The sequence below is a fragment of the Rhinoraja longicauda genome, chromosome 8 (genome assembly GCF_053455715.1).
Source record: "Rhinoraja longicauda isolate Sanriku21f chromosome 8, sRhiLon1.1, whole genome shotgun sequence".
Classification (NCBI taxonomy): domain Eukaryota; kingdom Metazoa; phylum Chordata; class Chondrichthyes; order Rajiformes; family Arhynchobatidae; genus Rhinoraja; species Rhinoraja longicauda.
In genome coordinates this window covers 44,694,148-44,719,960 of record NC_135960.1, presented here as the reverse complement: position 1 = coordinate 44,719,960, position 25,813 = coordinate 44,694,148, and the positions used below count along the sequence as shown (strand labels likewise).

General features: G+C 45.6%; 1 protein-coding gene across 5 annotated transcripts in view; it reads right to left on the bottom strand.

Moving 5' to 3' along the window:
- The window catches only part of kcnh7b (potassium channel, voltage gated eag related subfamily H, member 7b), a 289,477-nt gene extending 268,944 nt beyond the window's left edge, over positions 1-20,533 (bottom strand). For all 5 annotated transcript variants that reach the window (XM_078403802.1, XM_078403803.1, XM_078403804.1 and 2 more), the window contains exons 1-2: positions 20,201-20,533; positions 11,816-12,046 (exon numbers count right to left, since the gene is read on the bottom strand). In XM_078403802.1, coding sequence (XP_078259928.1) covers positions 11,816-12,046; positions 20,201-20,276 — 307 coding nt within the window. In that variant the 5' untranslated portion in view covers positions 20,277-20,533. The remainder of the gene's footprint in view (positions 1-11,815; positions 12,047-20,200) is intronic.
- Between the last annotated feature and the right edge of the window lie 5,280 nt (positions 20,534-25,813).

Here is a 25,813-nt window from a genome sequence, read left to right as displayed (position 1 = left end):
CGCGATACCGGCCTGCAAAGTCAGCATCGGAATTCGGCTATGGGAACGGATCTGCCGGAGTTCCAGAGCCCCGGCTGTAGGGGGCAAATTTGACCCGCCGATTGGCCACGGAGGTCCCGACGAGGTCGAGGTCGGCCTAGGTGCCACATTTTGGGGGGGTGGGGGGGCTTTCGGGGGGATTTCAAGTGCCCTCCCATAAGTTCTGGGAAATCGGTGGTGGATCTGTATTTGGAACATTACTCCGTCCAACCCCCCCATCATTGCCTTTCATTAGATGGTAATGGCATGAACATTTTTAAGAAACACCTCCCCTTCCCCCTCTCTCTTTCCTGGGTCCCCCAAACCCTGGTATACAAGCATTTTTTCCACCAGCCTTACATTTCTTACATCTTCTTTCCTTATCAGTTTGTCTCCTTTAGTTGTCTCAGTTTATCTGTTTGTCTCCTTTGTGTTATCTTTGGTCCTCTTTTCGCTCATAGTCTCATAGATTCATAGAGAGTGGAAACAGGCCATTCGGCCCAACTTGCCCACACCGACCAACATGTTCCATCTACACTAGTCCCATCTGCCCGCGTTTGGCCCATATCCCTCTAAACCTATCCTATCCATGTACCTGTCTAAACGTTTCTTAAGTGTTATGATAGTACTTGCCTCAACTGCCTCCTCTGGCAGCTTGTTCCATACACCCACCACCCATTTTGTGTAAAAGGTTGTCCCTCCCTCACCTTAAACTTAGGCTCTCTGGTTCTTGATTCTCTGAGTAAAAGACTGTGCATTTACTGCCTCCTTTTCATCTTCAGCCTTTGTCCAGCCATCTGCCTATCAAACCCTCCCCCCCTCACCTGTATCCACCTATCACTTGTCAGGCTTTGCCCCACCCCCACCTCTCTTCCAGCTTTCTCTCCCTTACTGCAATCAGTCTGAAAAAAGGTCCTGACCCTAAACGTCACCTGTCCATGTCCTCCAGAGACGCTGCCTGACCCGCTGAGTTACTACAGCGTTCTACAGGAGATCATTTGTTCGTAATTGTTCCCTGTAATCTCCAAATCAGTAACATGAGAATCTGACTCAGCAAAGGTACCAAGCTGCTGTTTTAAGGAACAAACATTACGTCACTGCTGGAGCGATTACTCCCCCTAGAAAGCCACTATATCTGCCTCCACCATCACCACTGGCAGTGTGTTCCAGGCGCCCACCACACTCTGTCCAAAGTAATCTGCCCCGGGCGTCTCCTTTAAACTTTGCCCCTCTTGCCTTGAAGATGTGCCCACGCATTTGACATTTCCATCCTGGGCAAAGGTTCTGACATAGATAGGGTCTACCCGATCTATACCTCTCATTGAAGGTAGACACAAAATGCTGGAGTAACTCAGCGGGTCAGGCAGCATCTCTGGGGAGAAGGAATGGGAGACATTTTGGGTCGAGACTCTTCTTCAGACTCTCATGCCTCTCATTATTTTATCTACTTTTATATCCTATTCAGATTGTAAAACCCAAGGAAGGTACATGTTTTCTGAGTCTTACTGTATACACGCTGATTTCTCAGCGTGGGTTTCGACACATTTCCTATCCATGTCCTCCCGAGATGCTGCCTGACCTGCTGAGTTACTCATGTACTTTGTGTTTCTTTTGTAAACCAGCATCTGCCAGGGCCAGATTAAGTTAGTGCGGGGTCTGTAGCATATGTTATAAAGGGGCCATAAATACGGTGCAAGGTGATATCACTGCCCGCGCCCCACGTGACTTCACCCAGCCAGCGGCCACGTGCTCCCGCTCCACCAACGACGGCCGCCCCGGCCGGGAGGTGGGTTGCAACCTCCTTTCGACGAACACACTCGGCCCCGCTCCCCGAACACACTCGGCCCCGCTCCCCGAACACACTGGACCCCGCTCCCCGAACACACTCGGCCCCGCTCCCCGAACACACTGGGCCCTGCTCCCCGATCACACTCGGCCCCGCTCCCCGAACACACTGGACCTCGCTCCCCGAACACACTCGGCCCTGCTCCCCGAACACACTGGACCTCGCTCCCCGAACACACTCGGCCCTGCTCCCCGAACACACTGGGCTCTGCTCCCCGAACACACTGGGCCCTGCTCCCCGAACACACTCGGCCCTGCTCCCTGAACACACAGGCCCCGCTCCCCAAACACACTCGGCCCTGCTCCCTGAACACACTCGGCCCTGCTCCCTGAACACACAGGCCCCGCTCCCCAAACACACTCGGCCCCGCTCCCCGAACACACTGGGCCCTGCTCCCCGAACACACTGGGCCCTGCTTCCCGAACACACTGGGCCCTGCTCCCCGATCACACTGGGCCCTGCTCCCCGAACACACTGGGCCCTGCTCCCCGAACACACTCGGCCCTGCTCCCCGAACACACAGGGCCCCGCTCCCCAAACACACTCGGCCCCGCTCCCTGAACACACTGGACCCCGCTCCCCAAACACACTCGGCCACGCTCCCCGAACTCCGTTAACATTAACGAGCTCCATTAGCCCACATTGTCTGGCCTATAGTGTCGGGGCCTACAGCGGCCCACGGGCCTAATACGGGACAAGGGTGATCCCGTACGGGACAAACAAATTTTGCCCAAAATACGAGATGTCCCGGCTGCTACGGGCCAGTAGGCAACCCTAGGTGCTTCCCCCACCCGGTCTACCCCGGTCTCTCTCCTCTGTGCCGCTGCCTGTCTCTGTCTTGCTGCCAGTCTCTGTCCCTCTGGGTGTGTGTGTGGGGGGGGGGGGTGAGGGTCTGTGTCTCGGGGTTGGCGGTTGGTCGTGACACGCCGGCTGCCCATTGGTCCGCGCCGGCTGCCCATTGGTCCGCGCCGGCTGCCCATTGGTCCACGCAGCCCCGCCAACACATTCAAACCGCGGCGGTTGGGGAGCGGCGCACGCAACACAGCGCCCCCCAGTGGGATGCCGATTTCAAACATTTAGTGCGGGACCCTCGAAAGTGCGGGGACCGAAGCAAATACTACTTTTGCTACTATGTTAATCCAGCACTGGCATCTGCATTTAAATTAAACATTCTTCATGCTTGACAGTTCCTAGTGGCTGCTTTATAGTATTCATATCCTTTGAAAACTTTAAAGTTAATTTTACAGTAAATTGTAATAGTGACAAATTTTAAAATAATAATTGTACTCTTAGTTAATAGCTGTGCTTCTTATAACCTCTATAGCCAACCCTGGCAGCACGATCCAGGCATCCACTACTCTCGGTATAATAGAACATTTGAGAAAATAATAATTCATTCATTTTATCACAAATGTACACCAAAGATATCATACTTTACTGCTTAGCCTGATCAGTCTGAAGGAGGGTCTCGACCCGAAACGTCACCCATTCCTTCTCTCCCGTGATGCTGCCTGTCCCGCTGAGTTTCTCCAGCTTTTTGTGTCTACCCATATTTTACTGCTTCATGGCTAAATAAGCTAAGCAGTTATCTCTTTAATATGTACTAGATCAAGTGGACCCGTTGGGCCCAAACCTCTCCTGCATTGGTGCAGCACCCTCTCCTCACCCACTCCCCCCTCCCCCCTACTATCCCTCCCTCCCTCCCTCCCTCTTTCCCCTTCACCTTAAATCTATGTCCTCTGGTTCTTGATTCCCCTTCTCTGGGTAAAAGACTGTGCATTCACCCTATCTATTCCCCTCATGATTTTGCACACCTCTACAAGATCACCCCCTCATCCTCCCGCTCTCCAGGGATTAAACTCCTAGCCTGCCAAGCCTCTCAGGTGTTGGAGCCCTGGCAACATTCTCGAAAATCTTCTCTGCTCTCTTTCTAGCTTAATGGCATCTTTCCGGTAGCCGGGTGCATTCAACCCACCCTATTCTAATTGGTATGAGAGTTTGCACTATGGGTACGCCCTTCAGGCAAGGCAAAGAACGACAATCAGAATTCCTTGCTTTAATAAGCATCAAGCTGAAAAAATACTGCATGAGGGCAGGATTTGAATCATTAGAATCGCAATCTCACATAGCTGAAGAATCTTGCTGTGTTGGGTCTGAACACAAATGGTGACAGCCACCACCAAGGGAATTATGCGAAGCACTTACTGGAAACGTTAAACAGAATTGGTGGAGAATTAAAAACTAGAAAGCAGATGGCTTGTTTCTGCAACTCAAAATCCTAGGACACTTTGAATTGCTACATTAATATTCTCCAATAACAGAAGTGTAACTCACAAAACTTATAAAGCTTTAAACAATGCTGTAGGCTCTTTATTACAACCCCATTGCAATTATTTCCTGTTGATAAAAAACGATTAACATAATGAACTTTGGCCATTTATTTCAAAAATATCAGTCACTGAAAAATCGGGGTGGCACGATGACACAGCGGTAGAGTTACTGCCTTACAGCGCCAGAGATCCGGGTTCCATCCTGACTAAGGGTGCTGTCTGTACAGAGATTGGTCTGCGCGTGACTGTGTGGGTTCTCTCCGGGTGCTCCGTTTCCTCCCACACTCCAAACACATACAGATATATTGTCAATTGTCTCTAGTGTGTAGGATAGTGTTAGTGTACGGGGTGATCGCTGGTTGGTGTGGACTCGAGGGCCGAAGGGCCTGTTTCCGCGCTGTGTCTGTAAAATCTAAAGTCTAAGCTAACCTGTGCAGCTGAGAACTTTGAACATAGAACAGTGCAACAGTGCAACACCCTTTGGCCCACAATGTCTGTGCTGAACGCAACTTCTTACTAGGATAATCACATTCAGTTGTTCAATTGAATTGAATTGGTTTGAAAGATACAGCAAAGAAACAGGCCCTTCAGCCCACTGTGTCCATGTAGACCACAGATCACCCATTCACACTCTTTCGATGGTATCCCACTTTCTCTTCCACTCCCTACACATTAGGGGTAATTCACGGGGGCCAAATAGCCCACAAACCTGCACGTCTTTGGAATGTGGGGGGACACCAGAGCATCTAGAGGAAACCCATGCGGTCACAGGGAGAGCGTGTAAACTCCACACAGACAGCACCCAAGGTCAGGATCGAATTTGGCCCTGTGAGAAAATAGACAATAGACAATAGGTGCAGGAGTAGGCCATTCGGCCCTTCGAGCCAGCACCACCATTCACTGTGATCATGGCTGATCATTCTCAATCAGTACCCCGTTCCTGCCTTCTCCCCATACCCCCTGACTCCGCTATCCTTAAGAGCTCTATCTAGCTCTCTCTGGAAAGCATTCAGAGAGTTGGCCTCCACTGCCTTCTGAGGCAGAGAATTCCACAGATTCACATCTCTCTGACTGAAAAAGTTTTTCCTCATCTCTGTTCTAAATGGCCTACCCCTTATTCTTAAACTGTGGCCTCTGGTTCTGGACTCCCCCAACATTGGGAACATGTTTCCTGCCTCTAACATGTCCAACCCCTTAATAATCATATGTTTCAATAAGATCCCCTCTCATCCTAAATTCCAGTGTATACAAGCCTAGTCGCTCCAGTCTTTCAACAAACGATAGTCCCGCCATTCCGGGAATTAACCTAGTGAACCTATGCTGCACGCCCTCAATAGCAAGAATATCCTTCCTCAAATTTGGAGACCAAAACTGCACACAGTATTCCAGGTACAACTGTAGAAGGACCTCTTTGCTCCGATACTCAACTCCTTTTGTTATGAAGACCAACATTCCATTGGCTTTCTTCACTGCCTGCTGTACCTGCATGCTTCCTTTCAGTGACTGATGCACTAGCACACCCAGAACTCATTGTACGTCCTCTTTTCCTAACTTGGCACCATTCAGATAATAATCTGCCTTCCTATTCTTACCACCAAAGTGGATAACCTCACATTTATCCACAATAAACTGCATCTGCCATGCATCCGCCCACTCACACAGCCTGTCCAAGTCACCCTGCAACCTCATAGCATCTTCCTCACAGTTCACACTGCCACCCAGCTTTGTGCAAATTTGCTAATGTTACTTTTAATCCCTTCATCCAAGTCAACTCTACCTGCTGCACCACTGAGACATCTTATGTGGCAGCTGCTAATAGATGCATTTTACCATTTTTCTCTCCAGAGGAAGATAAGGAATGGATACTTCTCTGGGTACTCAGGAATTGACCTTTCGGCCCAACGTCCATGCTGACCTAGATACTCTATCTAAGCTTGTCCCGTTTGTCTTTTCTTGACCCATATTCCTCTAACCCTTTCCTCTCCATGAACCTGTCCATGTCTTTTCAATGATGTTATTACACCTGCCTCTTCTGTCTTCTCTGGCAGCTCGCCCCATATACCCACTACCCTCTGAGTGAAAATGTTGCCCCTCAGGTTTCTATTAAATAATTTTCCTCCCACCTTAGTCCTACGCCCTCTGGTTCTTGATTCCCTACTCAGGGTAAAAGATTCAGTGCATTCACCTTTTGTATTCCCACCCCGATCTTATCCACCTTAATATGATCAGCCCCTCAGCCTCCTACACTCCAGGGAATAAAGTCCCAGCCTGCCCAATCTAGGCCCTCAAGTCATAGAGTCATAGAGTCATAGAGTCCTACAGCACAGAAAGAGGCCCTTCGGCCCATCGTGTCCGCGCCGCCCGTTACCAAACACAGTCTAATTTTACAAGTCTTGGCAACATCCTTGTAAATCTTCTCTGCACTTTTTTTCAGCTTATCAACAATCCTTCCTATAGCAGGGTAACCAAAACTGAACAAAATACTCCAAAGTGGCTTCACCAACATCTTGAACAACCCGCAATATAGCGTCCCAAATTCTATACTCAAAGCCCTGAATCATGAAGGTCGATGTGTCAAATGCCTTCCTCATCACCCGATCTATCTATCATGCCACTGTCGGAGATCTGTGCACCTGCACTACAACAATCCCCAGGGCCGTTCCATTCAGTGTGAAACCTGCCCTGGTTTGACTTTGAAAAATGCAACACTGCACTTTTCTGCATTAAAATCCATTATCCATTCCTCCTCAGCTCACTTTCACAACTGGTCAGTCATGATAGATATGAATGGAGAAATGGGAAGCACATTTTAAATACCTTTCACACATTAGGAACCGCATCATTCAATCCCTTGTGTTTGCTCAGCCATTCGATTAGATCATGATTGATGTCGGGGCCGGATTAAGTTAGTGCTGGGCCCGTAGCATATGTTATAAAGGGGCCTTAAATACGGGACAAGGTGATGTAACTGCCCGCGCCCCACATGACATCACCCAGCCAGCGGCTACGTGCTCCTGCTCCACCAATGACGGCCGCCCGGGTCGGGAGGCTGGTTGCAACCTCCGTTTGGCGAACACACTCGGCCCCACTCCCTGAACACACTGGGCCCCGCTCCCTGAACACACTCGGCCCCACTCCCTGAACACACTGGGCCCCGCTCCCCGAACACACTGGGCCCCGCTGCCTGGGCACACTAGGGCCTGACCCCCAACATACTCGGCCCTGCTCCCCGAACACACTGGGCCCCGCTGCCTGGGCACACTAGCTCCCGCTCCCCGAACACACTCGGCCCTGCTCCCCGAACACACTGGGTCCCGCTCCCCGAACACACTCGGACCCGCTCCCCGAACACACTCAGCCCTGCTCCCCGAACTCCGTTAATGTTAACAAGCTCCGTTAGCCTACATTGTCCGGGCCTACAGTGTCGGGGCCTATGGTAGCCCGCTGGCCTAATACAGGACTCTCAGAGAGTGTGTGATGGAGGGGTTTAGTTTAGAGATACAGTGCGAAAACAGGCCCTTCGGCCCACCATCCATACTGCACACACTAGGGACAATTTTACACATGCACCAAACCAATTAACCTACAAACCTGTACGTCTTTGGACTGTGGGAGGAAACAGAAGATCTCGGAGAAAACCCACGCGGTCACTTGGAGAACATACAAACTCCGTATAGACAGCACCTGTGGTTGGGATGGAACACGGGTCTCCGGTGCTGCAAGCGCTGTAAGGCAGCAACTCTACCGCTGCGCCACCGTGGGGAGAATGACGGAGGATTGCCAGAAGAGGGCTGGAGGAATGGGAGCCGAGGGTGCCAGAGAAGTAGAGACAGGGAGGGCCGGAGGAATGCGGAAAAGTTAGGGCCGGAGGAGTGAATAGAGGCGGGACTGGAGGTATAGGGGTGAGAAGGACGGAGTAGGGGTAGGGAGTGCAGGAGCAGTGGATGCTGAGAGGCTTCAAGGTGTGAGTAGAGAAGGTGGTAGAAGAATGGAGGAGGAGACAGGGCCCGAGAAGTGAGGAGAGAAGTCCAGGGGATTGGTGAGAAAGAGGGCCCAAGCTTTTGGGATGGGTGAGAGGGAGTTGCAGGATTTTGGGGGAATGGGCCAGAAGAGTAGAGAGAGAGAGAGAGGTACGGACAGGTAGGGGCTGAGAAAAGGCCGAAAGTGTGAGGGAAAGTGCCTATGGAAATGGGAAGTAAAGGCCGGAGGGGGGGGGGGGGGGGGGGGGGGGGGGGAATGGAGGGTGGTGTGGGGGAAAGAAGTTCGGAGGAAACAGGGAGAGCGTAATGGAGATGCGCCCCTCAGTGGGATTCCAATTTCAAGCATTTAGCGCGGGGCCATCAACAAACACGATGAAAAACCGAGTTCCACAATCCAATGGGTGCATGGAACGAGCTGCCAGAGGAGGTGGTCGAGGCGGGTACTATAACATCATTTAAAAGAGTCTTGGACAGAAACGTGGACAGGAAATGTTTAGAGGGATATGGGCCAAATGCAAGCAAACTGGAGGTGTATAAAAACAGGAACTGCAGATGCTGGTTTACAAAAAATCACAGAGTGCTGGAGTAACTCAGCGGGTCAGACAGCATCCCTAGTGGATAGGTAACGTTTTGGGTTGTGGGGGATGGGGGTAGGGAGGGGGAGAGGGAAAGAATGCTAGGAGTGGCAGGACAATGCATGGCCAGTAATAGATGAACGCAGGGGAGAGGGGGGTTGACAGGTGGATGGTTGGACAAAGGTCATTTGTCCAACTACCTGTGTATCAAAGACCAATTGCCCAACCATCTGCAATGGATAGGACTCTTGCATCCATCCATAAGACACAAATGACTTGATTCTCACGAACACTAGATGTCGATTGTAGTGCTGTAGACTCTACCAATTCTTAGCTGAACTGTGATATAGACAACAACAGGTAAATTAGAAATTCTGCATTGGGAGAAATTGATCTTGTCTGTTTCATTCTGAATTAACGAAGCCCCATATGGATTGATTGATTTGGGACATTACCAAGGAGGGCGCTTGTTGTGCAATGAACCTAATTTGCACCATATTAATTCCACAAGGTAAATAAACTGTTGGAATTACCACCACCATCTCAATCACCACAGCAGGAAAACTGTCTCAAAGTGCCAACTTCACGATGCACAGTAGATAACTTCAATGCCTCACTCAATCTGACCTTTTCCTAATTAAGAAAGATCTTTGTTGCACAAGACATTTATTAACTATCATGACGATGATCAAAAATACTGGAGAAAAATAGTTCCATGCTCATCATACATCTGCAATATCGCAACATTTAAATCAAAAACTATAACGGTGACAAATAGAAAAATATTATTGTAAATGCACTTAAAATAGTATTGACACTTGATGGATATCGACAGGTATAAATTTAGAGCTTTAGTTTTAGAGGTGCAATGTGGAAACAGGCCTTGCCGATCAGTGATCACCCTGCACACAAACACTATCCTACACCTACACACTCGGGACAATTTACAATTTTATCAAAGGCAATAATTAACCTACAAACTTGTACGTCTTTGGCGTGCGGGAGGAAACCAGAGAAACCGGAGAAAATCCATGCAGTCACAGGGAGAACGTACAAACTCCATACAGACAGCACCCGTTATCAGGATCGAACCCGGGTCTGTGGTGCTGTAAGGCAGCAACTCTACCACAGCGCCATCGTGCTATCCTGCTATGCCACCATGCCACCCATTCGGCCCATCCAGTATGGGCTATCTCTCAGCAGAGCAACACCACTAGTCACATTCTTCGGTTTCCTATGTCCCTGCACCACAACCATTGTGCCAATCAACTGCTTTTTGCCTACATAAAGCAGTAATTTACCATAACCAATTTAAGCAACCTACAAAGGCAGACTGTACAAATTAGGCAGACACAAGCAGCCACCCGAGACTGGGATCAAACAGCACCTTGGAGCTATGAAGGCAGTAATATTACCTGCTGCACCACCGTACAACTCATTTATTTCCTTGTGTGGTTATCATTTGCCTAAGACACTGTCCGTTAAACCTCAGACATAGAACATAGAACAGTACAGCACAGGAACAGGCCCTTCGGCCCACAATAACCATGCCAAATATAATTCCGTTAGACAAATCTCCTCTGCCTGCACATGATCCTTATCCCTCCATTTCCTGTATATCGTACTCGTATCTTCATCACCATTATCATATCTTAAACACCATTACCCACTACTCTTTGTGTAAAACAAATGTGCCCCACTAAACTAACTAAACTGAGCTAAACTAAACTAAACTAAACTAAACTAAACTAAACTAAACTAAACTAAACTAAACTAAACTAAACTAAACTAAACTAAACTAAACTAAACTAAAAATCCCTTAACACTGGAATAACTCAGCGGGTCAGGGGCATCTCTGTGGAAATGGATAGGTGATGTTTTGGGTCAGGATCCTTCTTTAGGCTGATTGTAGGGGGCTGGGGGTGGGGTGAGGGGGGTGGTGTAGGAGTGGGGGAGGGGCAGGGAGGGTATGGAAGGAAGTAAAGACCAGGACAAAATATGTCGCCAGCACAGATTTGTCCTGGTCTTTACTTCCTTCCATACCCTCCCTGCCCCTCCCCCACTCCTACACCACCCCCCTCACCCCTCACCCCTCACCCCTCACCCCCCACCCCACCCCAGCCCCCTACAATCAGCCTAAAGAAGGATCCTGGCAGATTGTTGGAGCCATTTATTTCTAATTGCTGGCGAGACGTCACCAACAATCGGCCTATCAGGGAACTACCCTTCCTGAGGTATATAAGAAAATAACTGCAGATGCTGGTACAAATCGAAGGTATTTATTCACAAAATGCTGGAGTAACTCAGCAGGTCAGGCAGCATCTCAGGAGAGAAGGAATGGGTCGAGACGTTTCGGGTCGAGACCCTTCTTCAGACTGAGGTCATCTGTTGCCGGCTCTAATTTATTCTAGTCTTTCTTTTGCTTCTACATTCTACAATCAGTATGAAGAAGGGTCCCGACCCAGAATGTCACCTATCCATGATCTCCATAGATGCTGCCTGACCCGCTGAGTTACTCCAGCACCTTGTGTCTATCTTTGGTATAAACCAACATCTGCAGTTCCTTTTTATTAGATTATTATATTAAAAATCCTTTCAATTTTGCCCCTTTCACCTTAAAGTTCATAAGATCACATCCTAGGAGGAGAATTAGGCCATTCAACCCATTGAGTCTATTCCACCATTCAATCATGACTGTCTATCTTTCCATCTCAACCTAACTGCCTTCTCCCCATAACCTTTGTTGCACTTACTAATCAAGAACCCATTAATGTTGCCTTTAAAATACCCAATGACTTGGCCTCCACTGCCATTTGTGGTAATGAATTCCACAGATTCATCGGGTGAAGGAATTCTGGGTGAAGAAATTCCTGCTCATCATCTCCTTTCTAAAGCTACATCCTTACACGAACTATGTCCTCAGACAATTAACATATTTTTTCCGTTCAGTTAGGTCCAATACCGATGTGCATTTATTTCATAGGATGTCCAAAGCACAATTAAGAATTCGAGAATATTTCCAGATATTGCAGTTAAAGAATTATAAAATACTTTTCTGCCTCCTACCGTCTTTGTGATAGTAGATCACCATTATTCTTCTCTCCTCTGAGCCAAGCAGAGCTTGGGCGATCTGGGCAATGGCATTCCGCTTGCTCTCCGGGCCATGGAGGAAGTCACACGTGCAGGGCTTCTGCATGATGTCCGGTCTGGAGAAGCCAGTCATTTCACAAAACCCATCATTGCAGTAAATAATCGCACAGTTCTGCACCCTCGCATTGGCAATGATGAATTTTCTATCTGCGAAGAAAGGAATGGAGCAATGAAGGGTGATGCGACACGCGGCTGCATTGTTACAAGTCCTGACTAATGACCAGCAGGTCACCTCCACTTTAAAACCAGATGCACTGCACATAATCTTTACTTCACTTTAAACTCAACTAAACTAAACTAAACCAAACTACACTAAATTTGTGGCTCTATGGCTCTGCGACTGTACGATTGTCCAGCTCTGTGACTCTGTGTCTCTGTATCTCTGTGTCTCTGAGTCTCGGTGACTCTGTCTCTGCTTCTCTGTCTCTTTGTGCCTCTGTGTCTCCATATCCCTGTCTCTGTGACCATGTTGCTGTGTCTCTGTCTCTCTGAGTCTCTGTGTCTCTATGCCTTTGTGCCTCTGCATCTCTGTGTCTCTGTGTCTGTGTCTCTGTGTCTCTGAGTCACTATGTCTCTGTGTCTTTGTGACAGTCTCTGTCTCTCTGTGACTCTGTGACGCTGTGACTTTGTGTCTCTATGTCTCTGTGACTCTGTGTCTCTGAGTCTATGTGTCCCTGTCTCTGAGTCGCTGTGTCTCTGTGTCTTTGTGACTGTCTGTCTCTCTGAGACTATGATTGTGTGTCTCTATGTCTCTATGTCTCTATGACTCTGTATCTCTGAGTTTCTGTGTCTCTCTAACTCTGTGTCTCAGTGTTTCTATGGTTCTGTAACTCTGTGACTCTGTGACTCTGTGACTCTGTGACTCTGTGACTCTGTCTCTCTGTGACTCTGTGACTCTGTGACTCTGTGACTCTATGTCTCTGTGACTCTGTGACTCTGTGACTGGGTCAAGGTCCACTACAGGAATTTGGCAGGTCAATCAAGGCGAAAATATCAACAAAAATAGTGCACTGTTGGAAATCCTAGCCTCAACTTGAGATATTAAACAATGAATCCCCATACAGGTGAAACCTGCAGACCCTTAGGAATTATTTGAAGAACAGAGTTCAGTCTGTGCTTTGGCAAACATTTATCACTTAATTTACACTGCCAAATATAGATTAATTTTCATTGCCGTTCAAAGGGCCATCCAGTTGAAAACTGTCTTCAGAGGTTTCCTATTATAATCTTGGAATGATTCATTTACTGACTTTGAACATTCCTTTGGTGTTTAGATATCTCAGTGATGTGAAAGAATGCCAGTTCCTTTATTAGAGAGAAACAAAGAACTGCAGATGCCGGTTTATTTTTTAAAAGGCTTAAAGTACTAGAGTAACTCAACACATCAGGCAGTATCTCTGCAGTACATGGATAGGTGATGTTTTGGGTCGAGACCCTTCTTCATACTGAATGTAGTGGAGTGGGGGCGAGGGAGAAATCAGGTAGAAAAGAGGTGGAGGACAAAGCCCGGTGAGTGATAGGTGGATACAGATGAGGTTGATAGGCATATGGTTGGACAAAGGGTAGAAATGAAAAGACAGAAGCTGTGAGATAAGGATAGAAGAGATGTGAATTGTGAAGCCAGAGGGAAGAATATAGGTGAAAGGGGACAAATGGGTGCGAATCCAGGTAGGTTTCTTTCATTGTTTGGGTAAATAGAAGGTCTGCCCAGAAAATAAATATAGAGTCATAGAGTCACACAACATGGAAACAGGCCCTTCGGCCCAACTAGCCCATGCCACCCAACATGCCCCATCTACACTAGTCCCAACTGCCTGCGTTTAGTCCATATCCCTCCAAACCTTTCCTATCTATGCATCTGTCCAAATGTCTTTTAAATGTTGTTATTGTATCTGCCTCAATTACCTCCTCTGACAGCTTGTTCCATTTACCCACCACCCTCTGTGTGAAGACGTTGCTCCTGAAGAAATAATATCTTTATAAATACACATTGCATCTGTTGGTCATTTTGTAGAGAAAAAGTCTTTCATCCAGAGCAACTAACGAGTGATTGTAAGAATTGTGTTCATGTTGAACCAGTCTTTGATTTTCAAGATTACTCACCAATTTTTGAACTGCTGAAATATGGCTATGCACATACACAGTGACATTTCAATTTTTCCAACTGTGTATCTAATGAAATCCCACACACAGTTTTTGATGTTTCTAGTATTAGTTTCCACCAAGATAAACCAATTAACTTTAGTAATTTAGTTCAATGGGAAATATTCCATGGAAACCTATTATGTACAGTGTAAAAATGAGGCGATGTGACCACTATGCATCATGTCTTATTCTAAATGTGCTGTGCCAGGGTAAAACTATCAATTCCAGCATAAATCTTAATGTCTGACTTGTAAATCTAACAATGACCCCCAACAAGTATTGGATTCTGATTAAAGGACAGTAACTTGAATTGTTCAGCTCAGTTGAGAGTTACAACATGGAAACAGGCTCTTCGCCCCATTGAGTCGATGCCGACCATCGATCATCCGTTCACACTAGTTCTATGTTATGCCACCTTGTCATCCACTCCATACACGCTAGGGGCAATTTTGGCTATAAAGAGAGGTTAGAGTCATAGAGTCACAGAGTCATAGAGAGTAGAAACTGGCCATTCAACCTAACTTGACCATGCCGATCAACATGCCCCACATATACAATTCCATCTGCCTGCTTTTGACCCATATCCTTCTATACCTATCCTATCCATGTCCCTGTCTAAAGGTGTCTTAAACATTGTGATAGTACCTGCCGCAACTAACTCCTCCAGCAGCTTATTCCATACACCCACCACCCCTTGTGTAAAAAAGTTACCCTTCAGGTTCCCATTAAATCTTTCCCCCCTCACCTTAAATCTGTGTCCTCTGGTTCTGGATTCCACTATGCTGGGCAGATTCTGTGCGTTTACCCAATCTATTCCTCTCATGACTTTGTACACCTCTATAAGATCACCCCTCATGCTCCTGTGCTCCAAGGAATAAAGCCTGAGACTGCTCAACCTCTCCCTTTAGCTCAGTCCTTCGAGTCCTGGCAACATCCTCGTAAATCTTCTCTGAACCCTCTCATGCTTGACAACATCTTTCCTATAGCATGGTGAGCAAAACTGAACACGATACTCTAACTAATGTCTTGTACAGTTGTAACGTCTACACTCAATACTCTGACTGATGAAGGCCAATGTGCTGAGGTTGCACTGATTTGGATTGTTTTCTCTGGAACGTCTGAGGTTGATAGAAGACCTGATAGCACTAGTGTCTTCTTTTGTAAACCAGTATCTACAGTTCCTCGCATCTCTACCGATAATTAATTGGGAACAATTGATCACATATAAGCATTCCTACATGTCAGATAACTTCAAAGTTTTCCCTAGGAATTTAGTTTCGCAGTGGTTTAGAGATATAACATGGAAGCAGGACCTTCGGCCCAACGAGCCTAATCCGATCATCGGTCACCCATTCACACTAGTTCTATGTTATCCAACTTGCTCTTCCACTCCCTGCACATTAGGTGCAATTTACAGAGGACCAATTAACCTACAAACTAGCACGTCTTTGGAATGTGGGAGGACACTGGAGCACCTGGAGGAAACCCACGCGGTCACAGGGAGAACGTGCAAACTCAACACACAGACACCACCCGAGGTCAGGATCGGACCTGGGTTTCTGGTGCTGGGAGGCAGAAACTCTACCAGCAGCATCACTGTGCCACTCCTTTGTCACCCTCTCCATGGATGCTACAGAACATTTCCAAAATCGAGTTATATTTCAGATTTTCAACGGTTGTGGCATTTTCCTTTTGTGAATTTGAAATGAAAATAATTTAATTGTGAAGAAAATGGCATGGAAAATTGATAAACCAGTGCTAATTGAGGAAGTATGTTATGTTTAAATAGATCATTTGCAACTAAACTCCTCCTGCATTGTGTCACTGAAATATATTCATTCCTTATTTTTTGTTTAATCATTTTCTAAATAGAACTATTGAGCTGTGAAGCACAGAAATGTGGCATTGTATCCATATTGACCTTTTGTCCTCTGTAACAATCTCATGTCCTCCACACTCAATCTATATCTTCCTATGTGGTGGCTTTTCAAGTGCCTGCCTCACCATCTCTTTGGGTGGCAGAGTGGTGCAGCGGTAGAGTTGCTGCCTCACATTGCACGAGACCCGGATTCGATTCTGACCTCAGGTGCTGTCTGTACGGAGTTTGTACATTCTTTTTGTGGTCGTGTGGGTTTTCTCTGGGTGCTCTGGTTTCATCCCACACTCCAAAGACATACAATGGTCTTGGTAAAAATTGTAAATTGGCCCTAGTATGTAGGATAATGCTGGTGTACGGGGTGACTTGGTGGGCCGAGGGGCCTGTTTCCCCACTGTAGCTCTAAAGTCTAAAGTACAGTCTAAACACAGTGATTGCCCTGAATGTGGAGCCCTGACTCCACCACCCCCTACAGCAGTAAGTTCCAGTTATCTACACTTCATTGTTTTCAAAAAACTTTCTCCTCAAATCCACTTTAAAAAACTTCTTCACACCTTAGACCATTGCCTTTTCTTGCTTTCAATGCTCCTACCATGGGAAAAAGATTCTGACTGCCTATCCTATCTCTGACACTATAATTTTATGTATCTCTATTAGGTACTTTCTAGTAATATATCTATTAGAAACATGTTCTATGTTCAGTCTTCCATGTTCTGTGATCTATGTTCTGTTCTATGTTCATGTTCTGTTCTGTGTTCTATGTTCCATGTTCTATGTTCTGTATTCTATTTTCTATGTTCTGTGATCTACATTCAGCTTCTATGCCCTATGTTTAGTGTTCTATGTTCTATATTCTATGTTCAGTGTTCTATGTTCTATATTCTATGTTCAGTGTTCAGTGTTCTATGGTCAGCGTTCTATGTTCTATGATCATTGTTCTATATTCCATGTTCTCTTTGTTTTATGTTCTATATTCCGTGTTCTACATTCTATGTTCCATGTTCCATGTTCTGTCTTCTGTGTTCTATGTTCTGTGCTCTATGTTCTACATTCTGTTCTACATTATATGTTCCGTGTTCTCCAACACTGACAAGGACCCAGCATCAACAATGTTTCCCGCCCTGAAGCGATGTCAACTCCCTGGTGAGCAGAATGTTTAAGTGCGTCAGTGGTGAAGCTTCCTGCCTGGCCCGTTGCAACTAGCTCTCAACCATAGGACCCAGGAGATGTGCGCACCTGTTGGTGACTGGGAACCCAGCCAGCAATGTCATGTGGGCAGAGACAAAGAGCTTGCGTGCTTTATTTTATATAGCTCGCACTGCACCGGGAAAGCAGAATGACTGTGCAGGGAGGCAGCAATCAAAACAGGCCTGCACCAAACTGATATGTGAATAGGGCTTGGGTTTAGATTTAGGTTTATTGATGTCACGAGTACTGAGGTACAGTGAAAAACATTGTTTTACATGTTATCCAATCAGAGCAGATATACCATACATAGTCAAACTCAAGTACAATAGATAGAGCAAAGGGGAAGATACAGAGTGCAGAATATAGTTCTCAATGTTGTAGTGTATCAGTTCCATAGACAAAGTCCTATGTCCGCAATGAGGTGGAGGTGAATTGGACAGTACCCTACTTTATGGGAGGATTGTTCAGAAGCTGAATAACAGAGGAGATGAAGCTGTTCCTGAGTCTGGTGGTGCGCACTTCAAATGCATCTAGTTTTACAATGTTTCTTCTACTGACTATTCTGCTGGCCACTTTGGAACAATCTCTACCCAATTACTAGGCACATTCTCCAAGAGACAAACTGTTGGCAGCTGGGCTGCAATCAGCAGTGTTTTTACTCAGAGAGAGCCAAGATACCCAACGTGTGAAATAGAAGGAAAAAGTAATCAGAATTCTACAATAGAAGTATGATTTAAAACAAAGCTGGAGAAACTCCTTTTGATATCCAACAGTACAGTAACTTATTAGAAATGCTTGGTGCTGAAATCAAAAAACAGATATTCCAAATACTGCCTGGATTAAAGGATATTGGTGTGGTTTAGAAATATAGCATGGAAACAGGTCCTTCGGCCCATTGAATCCATGCAGACTATCGATCACTAGTTCTGTTATCCCACTTTCCCACCCACACCCTGCACACTAGCGGCAATTTTAGCCATAAGGAGAGGTTGAACAGACTTGGATTGTTTTCTCTGGAACGTCGAAGGTTGAGGGGAGAGCTGATAGATGTATATAAAATTATGAGAGACATAGATAGGGTTGACAGTCAGACCATTTTTCCCAGGGTGGAAATCTCAAAGACCAGAGGGCAGAGCTTTAAGGTGAGAGAAAAGTCTAAAAGAGAAATGAGAGGCGTTTCTTTTACACAGAGGGTGGTGAGTGCCTGGAATGCACTGCCAGGGGTGGTGGTGGAAGCAGATATAATAGTGACGTTTAAGATAGTTTTAGATAGGCACATGGATAAGCAGGCAATTGAGGAATATGGATCACATGCAGGCATAGGAGATTAGTTTTAGGCATCATGTTTGACGCGGGCACTGTGGGCTGAAGGGCCTGTTCCTGTGCTATACTATATGGAACATGGAAACATAGACAACTTTGTTGCAGTGCCTATCAAGTTGACGTCATGAAATTTAGATGCTGATGCATTTGCAAGTACAAGGAAATAAAATGGATAATAAAAACAAGAAAATATTGGGAACACTCAGCAAATCAGACAGCATACATGGAGAGAGACACAGGGTAAATGTTTCTTCATTACAGAAAGGGTTTAATGCATTCTTTGTTCATTCATATAACATGTAAGAGTCATATAGTCATACAGTATGGGAAAGAGCCTTTTGGCCCAACTTGCCCTCGCTGACCAACATGCCCCATCTATGCTAGTCCCACCTGCCTGCTTTTGGAACATATCCTTCTAAACATGTTCCATTCATGTACCTGTCCAAATGTTTCTTAAATGATAGTACCTGCCTCAACTACCTCCTCCAGAAGCTTGTTCCACACACCCACCACCATTTGTATCAAAGAAATTGCCACTCAGGTTCCTATTAAATCTTTTCCCCCTCACCTTAATCCTATGTCCTCTGGTTCTCGATTCCCCATACTCTCGGCAAGAGACTGCGTATTTACCCAATCTATTACTCTCATGATCTTCTACACCTCTATAAGATTACCCCTCAGCCTCCTGCGCTCCAAGGAATAAAGTCCTAATCTGCCCAATCTCCACCTTTAGCTCAGGCCCTCGAGTCGTGGCAAAATCCTTGTAAAATATAAAACGTAATGAGCATGTTTTCACATTCAGATCACTTGTAAAAGTCACAGGTTTTTATTGATTGAAAGAAGTAGCATGGAAACAGCTCCTTCTGCCCATTGAGACAATGCTGATCATTGATCACCCGTTCTCACTAGTTCAATGTTTTCCCAGTTTTGTATCCACTCGCTACACACTGAAGGTAATTTACAGATGGCCATTTAACCTACAAACCCACACGTCTTTGGGATGTGGAAACCCATGCGATCGCAGGGAGAACGTGCAAACTCCACACACAGTCAGCACTGAAGGTCAGGATCGAACCTGGGTCTCTGGCGTCGTGAGGCAGAAGCTCTGCCAACTGCGCCACTGTGCCACCTATGAGCTGGGTTCTGTAAGCCAACTTGTCTCATGTGGGTAAACACGTTACACTGGCAATCTTATGTTCCTGATTCACATTGCAAGATGTGAACCAACACTAGCAAACACACACAAGGAGAAAATACACCTCATTTCTGTTTATCTGAGCTTTTTCTAACACTGGTACCAATGCCTAAAGATATCACTCTATTCAAATTGCTGTGATATATGGTACAACTTTGTTCTTAAGTACAGTGTCACTGAAATAAAATATAATTTCACCCACTGCTTTATATAGAAGCACATGACACCAACACTCTACACTTGACGGGAAGTACGATTTTCAATCTCCAGTGCATGTTCTTTCAAATTGGAGTTTATCCCCTCTACATCGGTCTGTACCGTCGCCTGGTGGGACTGTCAATTATATAAAGGAATAGAGCAACGTAGCGGCTCAACATTGGATTTTCCAAAGCAATAGTGAATCGCTCGGTTATCATTTTGAAAGAAAACCAAACACACATTAAATCTAACAATAATAAACCCGCGTTAGGATTATTACAGATTCCCTCAGAGCTTAATTGTAAAAAGGGGACCCTGGCTGGGATTAAGCGGAGCTTGATAGGGGGGCAAGGAGGTGTGACAATTTTCTACTTACTTTGACCCTCGAATTTCCTGATAATAGTCCCCAAAAAGGTGTTTTGCGGTGCAACATGCCCTCTTCTCACCGGCATGGTTGTGGTGCTGCGGATGGCTCGCCCCGATTTAAACAGCAGGTTGACAATCCGCCCGGGCAGTCAGTCAGTCAGTCGCTCCTCTCTCTCTCCAACCACACTGCCTCTTCCTTTGTCACGAAAGCATCATCAACAACACAGCCTCTCCCCACTCGCCAGCGCCAGCAACTAGGACTCGGGCTCCAGATGTCCCAGCGAGCAGGGCAGAGAAGGTCTATGCCCCGATCCACTCGCTCGCAACACGAGCATTGCAAATGATCAGAAGGAGCTAGTTCGTCCTTTCCCTGCGAGCGGCCGCGGTGGTGCTGAACGCAAGATTTCAGTACGCCCGGAGCCCGGCCGACGCTCTCCTCACGCAGTTCTGATTACCCAAGCGTGTCTGTGTACAAATGATCACCACCCATTCCACTTGGCCATGGGATTGAGCAAACGGGGCACAGGATTAAAAGCAAGGCAGGGGGGGAAGGTGGAAAGAGGGAGCCCCGCGCCTCTGCTGCTTGCAAAGTCGAGACAGTTGATAATGGAGGAAAAAAACAATCACTGCTCTCCGTGGTGCTGAAAGCAATTCCCTGGTTAATTTGAAATGGCGTAGAAGATGTTCCAGCGAAGTGTACACTTCCACACACAAACAGCCAAAACAGGCAGGCAACTAAATATAACCGTGCGATTCACATGTAGATACGAAATAAGGTGATTTTCCGTACAAGAGCACGATGCCAATACTATCTATCAATCTCCAAATAAGGAGAAGAATTATCAACGAAGAACGTTAAATGTCACAGACCGTGAACTGTTCGACATTGGTGCACATATTTAGTTGTGTGTTTCGTGTCTTTCGATTGCATTTAGACACATCTGTGTCTGTAAGTCAAAGTGAAGCAAGATACTAAAAGCAAGTCCCATCTCAATTGCACCTATCTGGGCCTCGACCATCAAGTGACAAAGTGGAGTTATCAGTAGAAATGAAACGCCACCAAGTTGCGGGCAATATGTGAGAGGGGGTAATCATAACTGGCACGCACAGACATGGGACTTACCCAGGGTTTAGAACTTTCTAAGGTAAATGTCACTCAAATATTCCCAGTTTCGCCAAATCTACCCAACTCAGGCCATGAATGAACAGAAGATGATGCAATATATTCATCGTGCTCACAGGAAAGGGAGGGAGACCACGGAGAACCACGCAAAACGCATTCCAGCCAACTGATGGAGTAACTAGGAAGTATCATTGCTCTGTCAATATTTTTCTCCTGCCTATTTTCTCCTGTCTTGCACATTTCATTGAAGAAAATACTTTGTAACTCAACACCGACAGAAGAAAATGCTTTCCAATTCAGTCGTGGAATGTAGTTGAGGTGAATGTTACAGAGGCAGAGAGTGATAATCACACAGCATGGAAACAGGCCCTTCCATCCAACTTGCCCACAACGACCAACATGTCCCATCGACACGACTACTGGGTATTACTTCCACCTGCCTGCATTTGGCCCATATCCCTCCAAATCTATCCTATCCATGTACCTGTCTAACAGTTTCTTAAGATGGCAGGAGGGGACTCTACCTGGGATGTGATATAGTGGGTCAGTCTGAAATCCATCACCCTGCAAACTTAATTTTCCCCCAAACAACCTGCTGCATGTTTTCCTTACCATAATTTTCACTTTTTATTCCCAGTATTAAATTGATCCTCCCTGCCCAGATGTAATCTCTCTCTATGCAATCTTTTTTACAATATTTCAGAATTTTAATCAAAAAAAATCTGTAAATGCTCTGCTCCTGTAGAAATATTCTGAATATCTTAAACCCCTTTTAAACTGATAGTTTCCATTCTTGAGACTGACTGGATGGTTTCATGCCATACGCTTTGGCTCACATTTCAAACTTCTGCCCTCTTATCCAAGGATGAGTATAGTGCCAGGGAGAAGAGTGGAACAAGTGTTATGGATGATAGAGGATTCTACTCTGGGACCAGCATAGAAAGAAGCTATGGTACCACCTTGGATCCTGGATCTGTTTAGACTTCACTTTAGGGATGCAGCTTGGCCCTTCGTCCCACAGAGTCCACGCCAACCAGCGATCACCCCGTACACTAGCACTATCCTACACACTAGGGACAATTTAAAATGTTTCCAAAGCCAAGTACCCTACAAACATGTGCATCTTTGGAGTGTGGGAGGAAACCGGAGCACCTGGGGAAAACCCATGCAGTCACAGGGAGAATGTAAAAACTCCATACAGACAGCACCCATAGTCAGGATTGAACCTGGGTTTCTGGCACTGTAAGGCAGCAACTCTACCATTGCGCCACCATGCCACCCTCTAATTTGCCCCAGTGTGGTCTTGACGTCTGATCTATCTCATTGGAGAACTATCTTTAATCTGGCTTTATTGTACTTTATCTTGCACAAAATGTTGTACCCTTTATCCTGTATCTGTACACTGTGGACGGCTCAATTGTAATCATGTATAGTCTTATCTTATAATGGATAGCACGCAACAAAAGCTTTTCACTCTACCTTGGTAGACATGACAATATTAAACCAAACTAAACTAAACCCTTTGCATTCTGCACTTGGGATAGAAGATATACTAAGATATAAAACTAAAGTTTTATAAAAGCTAACAGTGTTTTTTGAATGGCAGCTCCACCAACACTCACTACACACTCAGGGCAATTTTACAGAGAGCCAATTAACCTACAAACTCACATATATGTGGGAGAAAATCGGAGATCCCAGAGAAAACCCATGTGGTAACAGGGAGAACGTGCAAACTCCACACAGACAGCACCCAGGATCGAACTTGGGTCTCTGGTGCTGTGAGCCAGTGGCTTTACAAGCTGTGCTGCCAGTCATTTTGATTAAAATTTTAAACTTGTTTTTCATCGTGTTCAAATTGCGCAGTAAAGATACTTTCAGCTATAATAATCTCCTTATTTAGAAACTTATGTAAGTCATTGATATTTACTGAGTCTTCCTCTTCTTTCAAGTTGCCTTTCAAAGCAGCCTCTTCGAGCTAGCTTCTGACCTTGCAATCCCTTCCTTTGGGTCAGTGCTATTTCTTGTCCGCTTAACAGAATATTTTACTGCATTTGTAAGCCCACATCTAAAGAAGATGTCAATGAGTATTCCTGAAATCTTTCTCATTCTCATTTGAAGTTTATTATAGAGTCATAGAGTCATACAGCACCGATACAGGCCCCATCAGCCCAACTTGTCCATGCTGACTAAGATGCCAAGAGTCAAGTCAAGAGTCAAGAGTGTTATATTGTCATATGTAACTGAAACAAAACAAAGTCTTACCTGCAGCAGCACAACAGATGTGTAGTCTATTTTTTTACATTTAATATTATTTTATTTTACATTTAATTTATTTTAATTTACATTTAACTATTCCCATTTGCTCGTGTTTGGCCCATATCCCACTAAACATTTCCTATCTATGTACCTGTCCAAATGTATTTTAAATGTAATTTTGGCACCTGCCTCAACTACCTCCTCTGGCAGCTTGTTCCATATACCCACCACCCTCTGTGGGAAAAGGTTGTCCCTCTGGTTCCTATTAAATCTCTTCCCTCATCTCTAGATAACTCTCTAGGATGCTGTCCACATGGAGTCAGTGAAAATCCATTTTTACTCAAGATATTTGATGATTTGGACACAGGAATGTATTGCAACATCAAAGAATACTTTGGCATTTATGAGGATCTTGCCAGGACTCGAAGCCTGAGCTACAGGGAGAGGTTGGACAGGCTAGGACTTTATTCCTTAGAGTGCATGAGGCTGACAGGTGATCTTATAGATGTGTATAAAATCATGAAGGGAATAGATAAGGTGGATGCACAGAGTCTTTTAACCTGGGTGGGATACCCAAGACTGAGAGGTCTGAGATACGATACGATACGATACGATAACACTTTATTAATCGAGGGAAACCAATTTCCCTCCGGGGATGAATAAAGTTTTTTCGTATCGTATCGTTATCGTATCTCAAACCTCTCATTCTTGAGTCTAGATCGCTTATGGTTTTTTAAAAAGCTCTTAAAAATCGTAAGATACATTAGCAGCTGTTATAAAGCAGAATTATCCAGACTGCAACACTATTCAGGAAGCAGGTTAGTCTTGCACAAGGTAGTATGTACCTTCACAGCTCGAACCTCAGGGAGCTCTGGAAGGGTGATGCCATAAAGCAGGCAGCACTCTTTCACAGAAGATAGACACAAAGTGTTGGAGTAATGCAGTGGGTCCTGCAGCATCCCTGGGGAAAAAGAATAGGTGATGTTTCAGGTCGAGACCCTTCCTCAGAATGAGATTCAGAGGGGTGGGATACAAGAGGTATGAAAAGGTTCAGAACAAATCAGGGCCGGCAGCGAAAGGTGGAAACTAAGCACTTTACAGGTCCACCACTAATTTTCCGGCAACTGGTGGTCCAGCACCTCCTTTAATCCTCCTTTAATTATGAGAGCGCACTTGAATTCCCCCCCAGAAGTTCACCCGAAAATGTGGCGCCAAGTCCAGGTGAAGCGGCCGATCAGCGGGTCAACTTTGCCTCCTGCGGCCGGGGCTCCAGAACTCCAGCACAGGCGGAGACGGTAGATCAGTAGTTTAATTGGCTACTGTAAATGTGTGTGTACAGTTGATCATTATTTGGCGTGGACTCGGTGGGCCGAAGTGCTTGTTTCCACACTGTGTCTCTAAAGTAAAAACTAACCTTAACTAACTTAAACTGAACTAAACTAAACTAGACTAAACTAAACAATTAAACTAAACTAAATTAAACTGAACAGAACTGAACTGAACTGGACTAAACTAACCTAAACTAAACTAACCTCATTGACATTGCCATTCATTGCCACAGAAGGCTGTGAAGACCAGGTCAATGGATATTTTTAAGGCAGAGATTGGCAGATTCTTGATTAGTAAATGTGTCAGGGGTTATGGGTAGAAAGCAGGAGAATGGGGTTGAGAGGGAAAGATAGATCGGCCGTGATTGAATGGCGGAGTGGGCTTGATGGGCCTAATTGCCTAATTCTGCTCCTATATCCTATGAGCTTATAAAACTAAATTAAACTGAACTAAACAGACTGTATTGCGAGGCTTTTTGATCGAATTTATTTTCAAGTACTTGATGGAGTATAAGTTGCAGAAATAAATAGCTAGAGTGTGATGCTTCACAGGTAGATTCAATGTTATCACTGGTTTAATTAGCTCAGCGAAACATTTATCTTTATTCTATAGCACGTATTACACCAACATACTCAGACTGCCCATTTAATTGGTCTGTAAACACCAATCTTTGCACCACCTCATCTTGCATGTGCATACATCCCTCTCTGTCAAAGGTTGAAAGGTTCAAAGGTCTTTTATTGTCACGTGTACCAATTAAGGTACAGTGATATTCGAATTACCATACAGCCACACTAAAAAAAAGCAACAAGACGCACAACTACATAAATGTTAACATAAAAATCCACCCCAGCGGATTCCCCACATTCCTCACTGTGATGGAAGGCAATAAAGTCTAATCTTCCCTCTTTA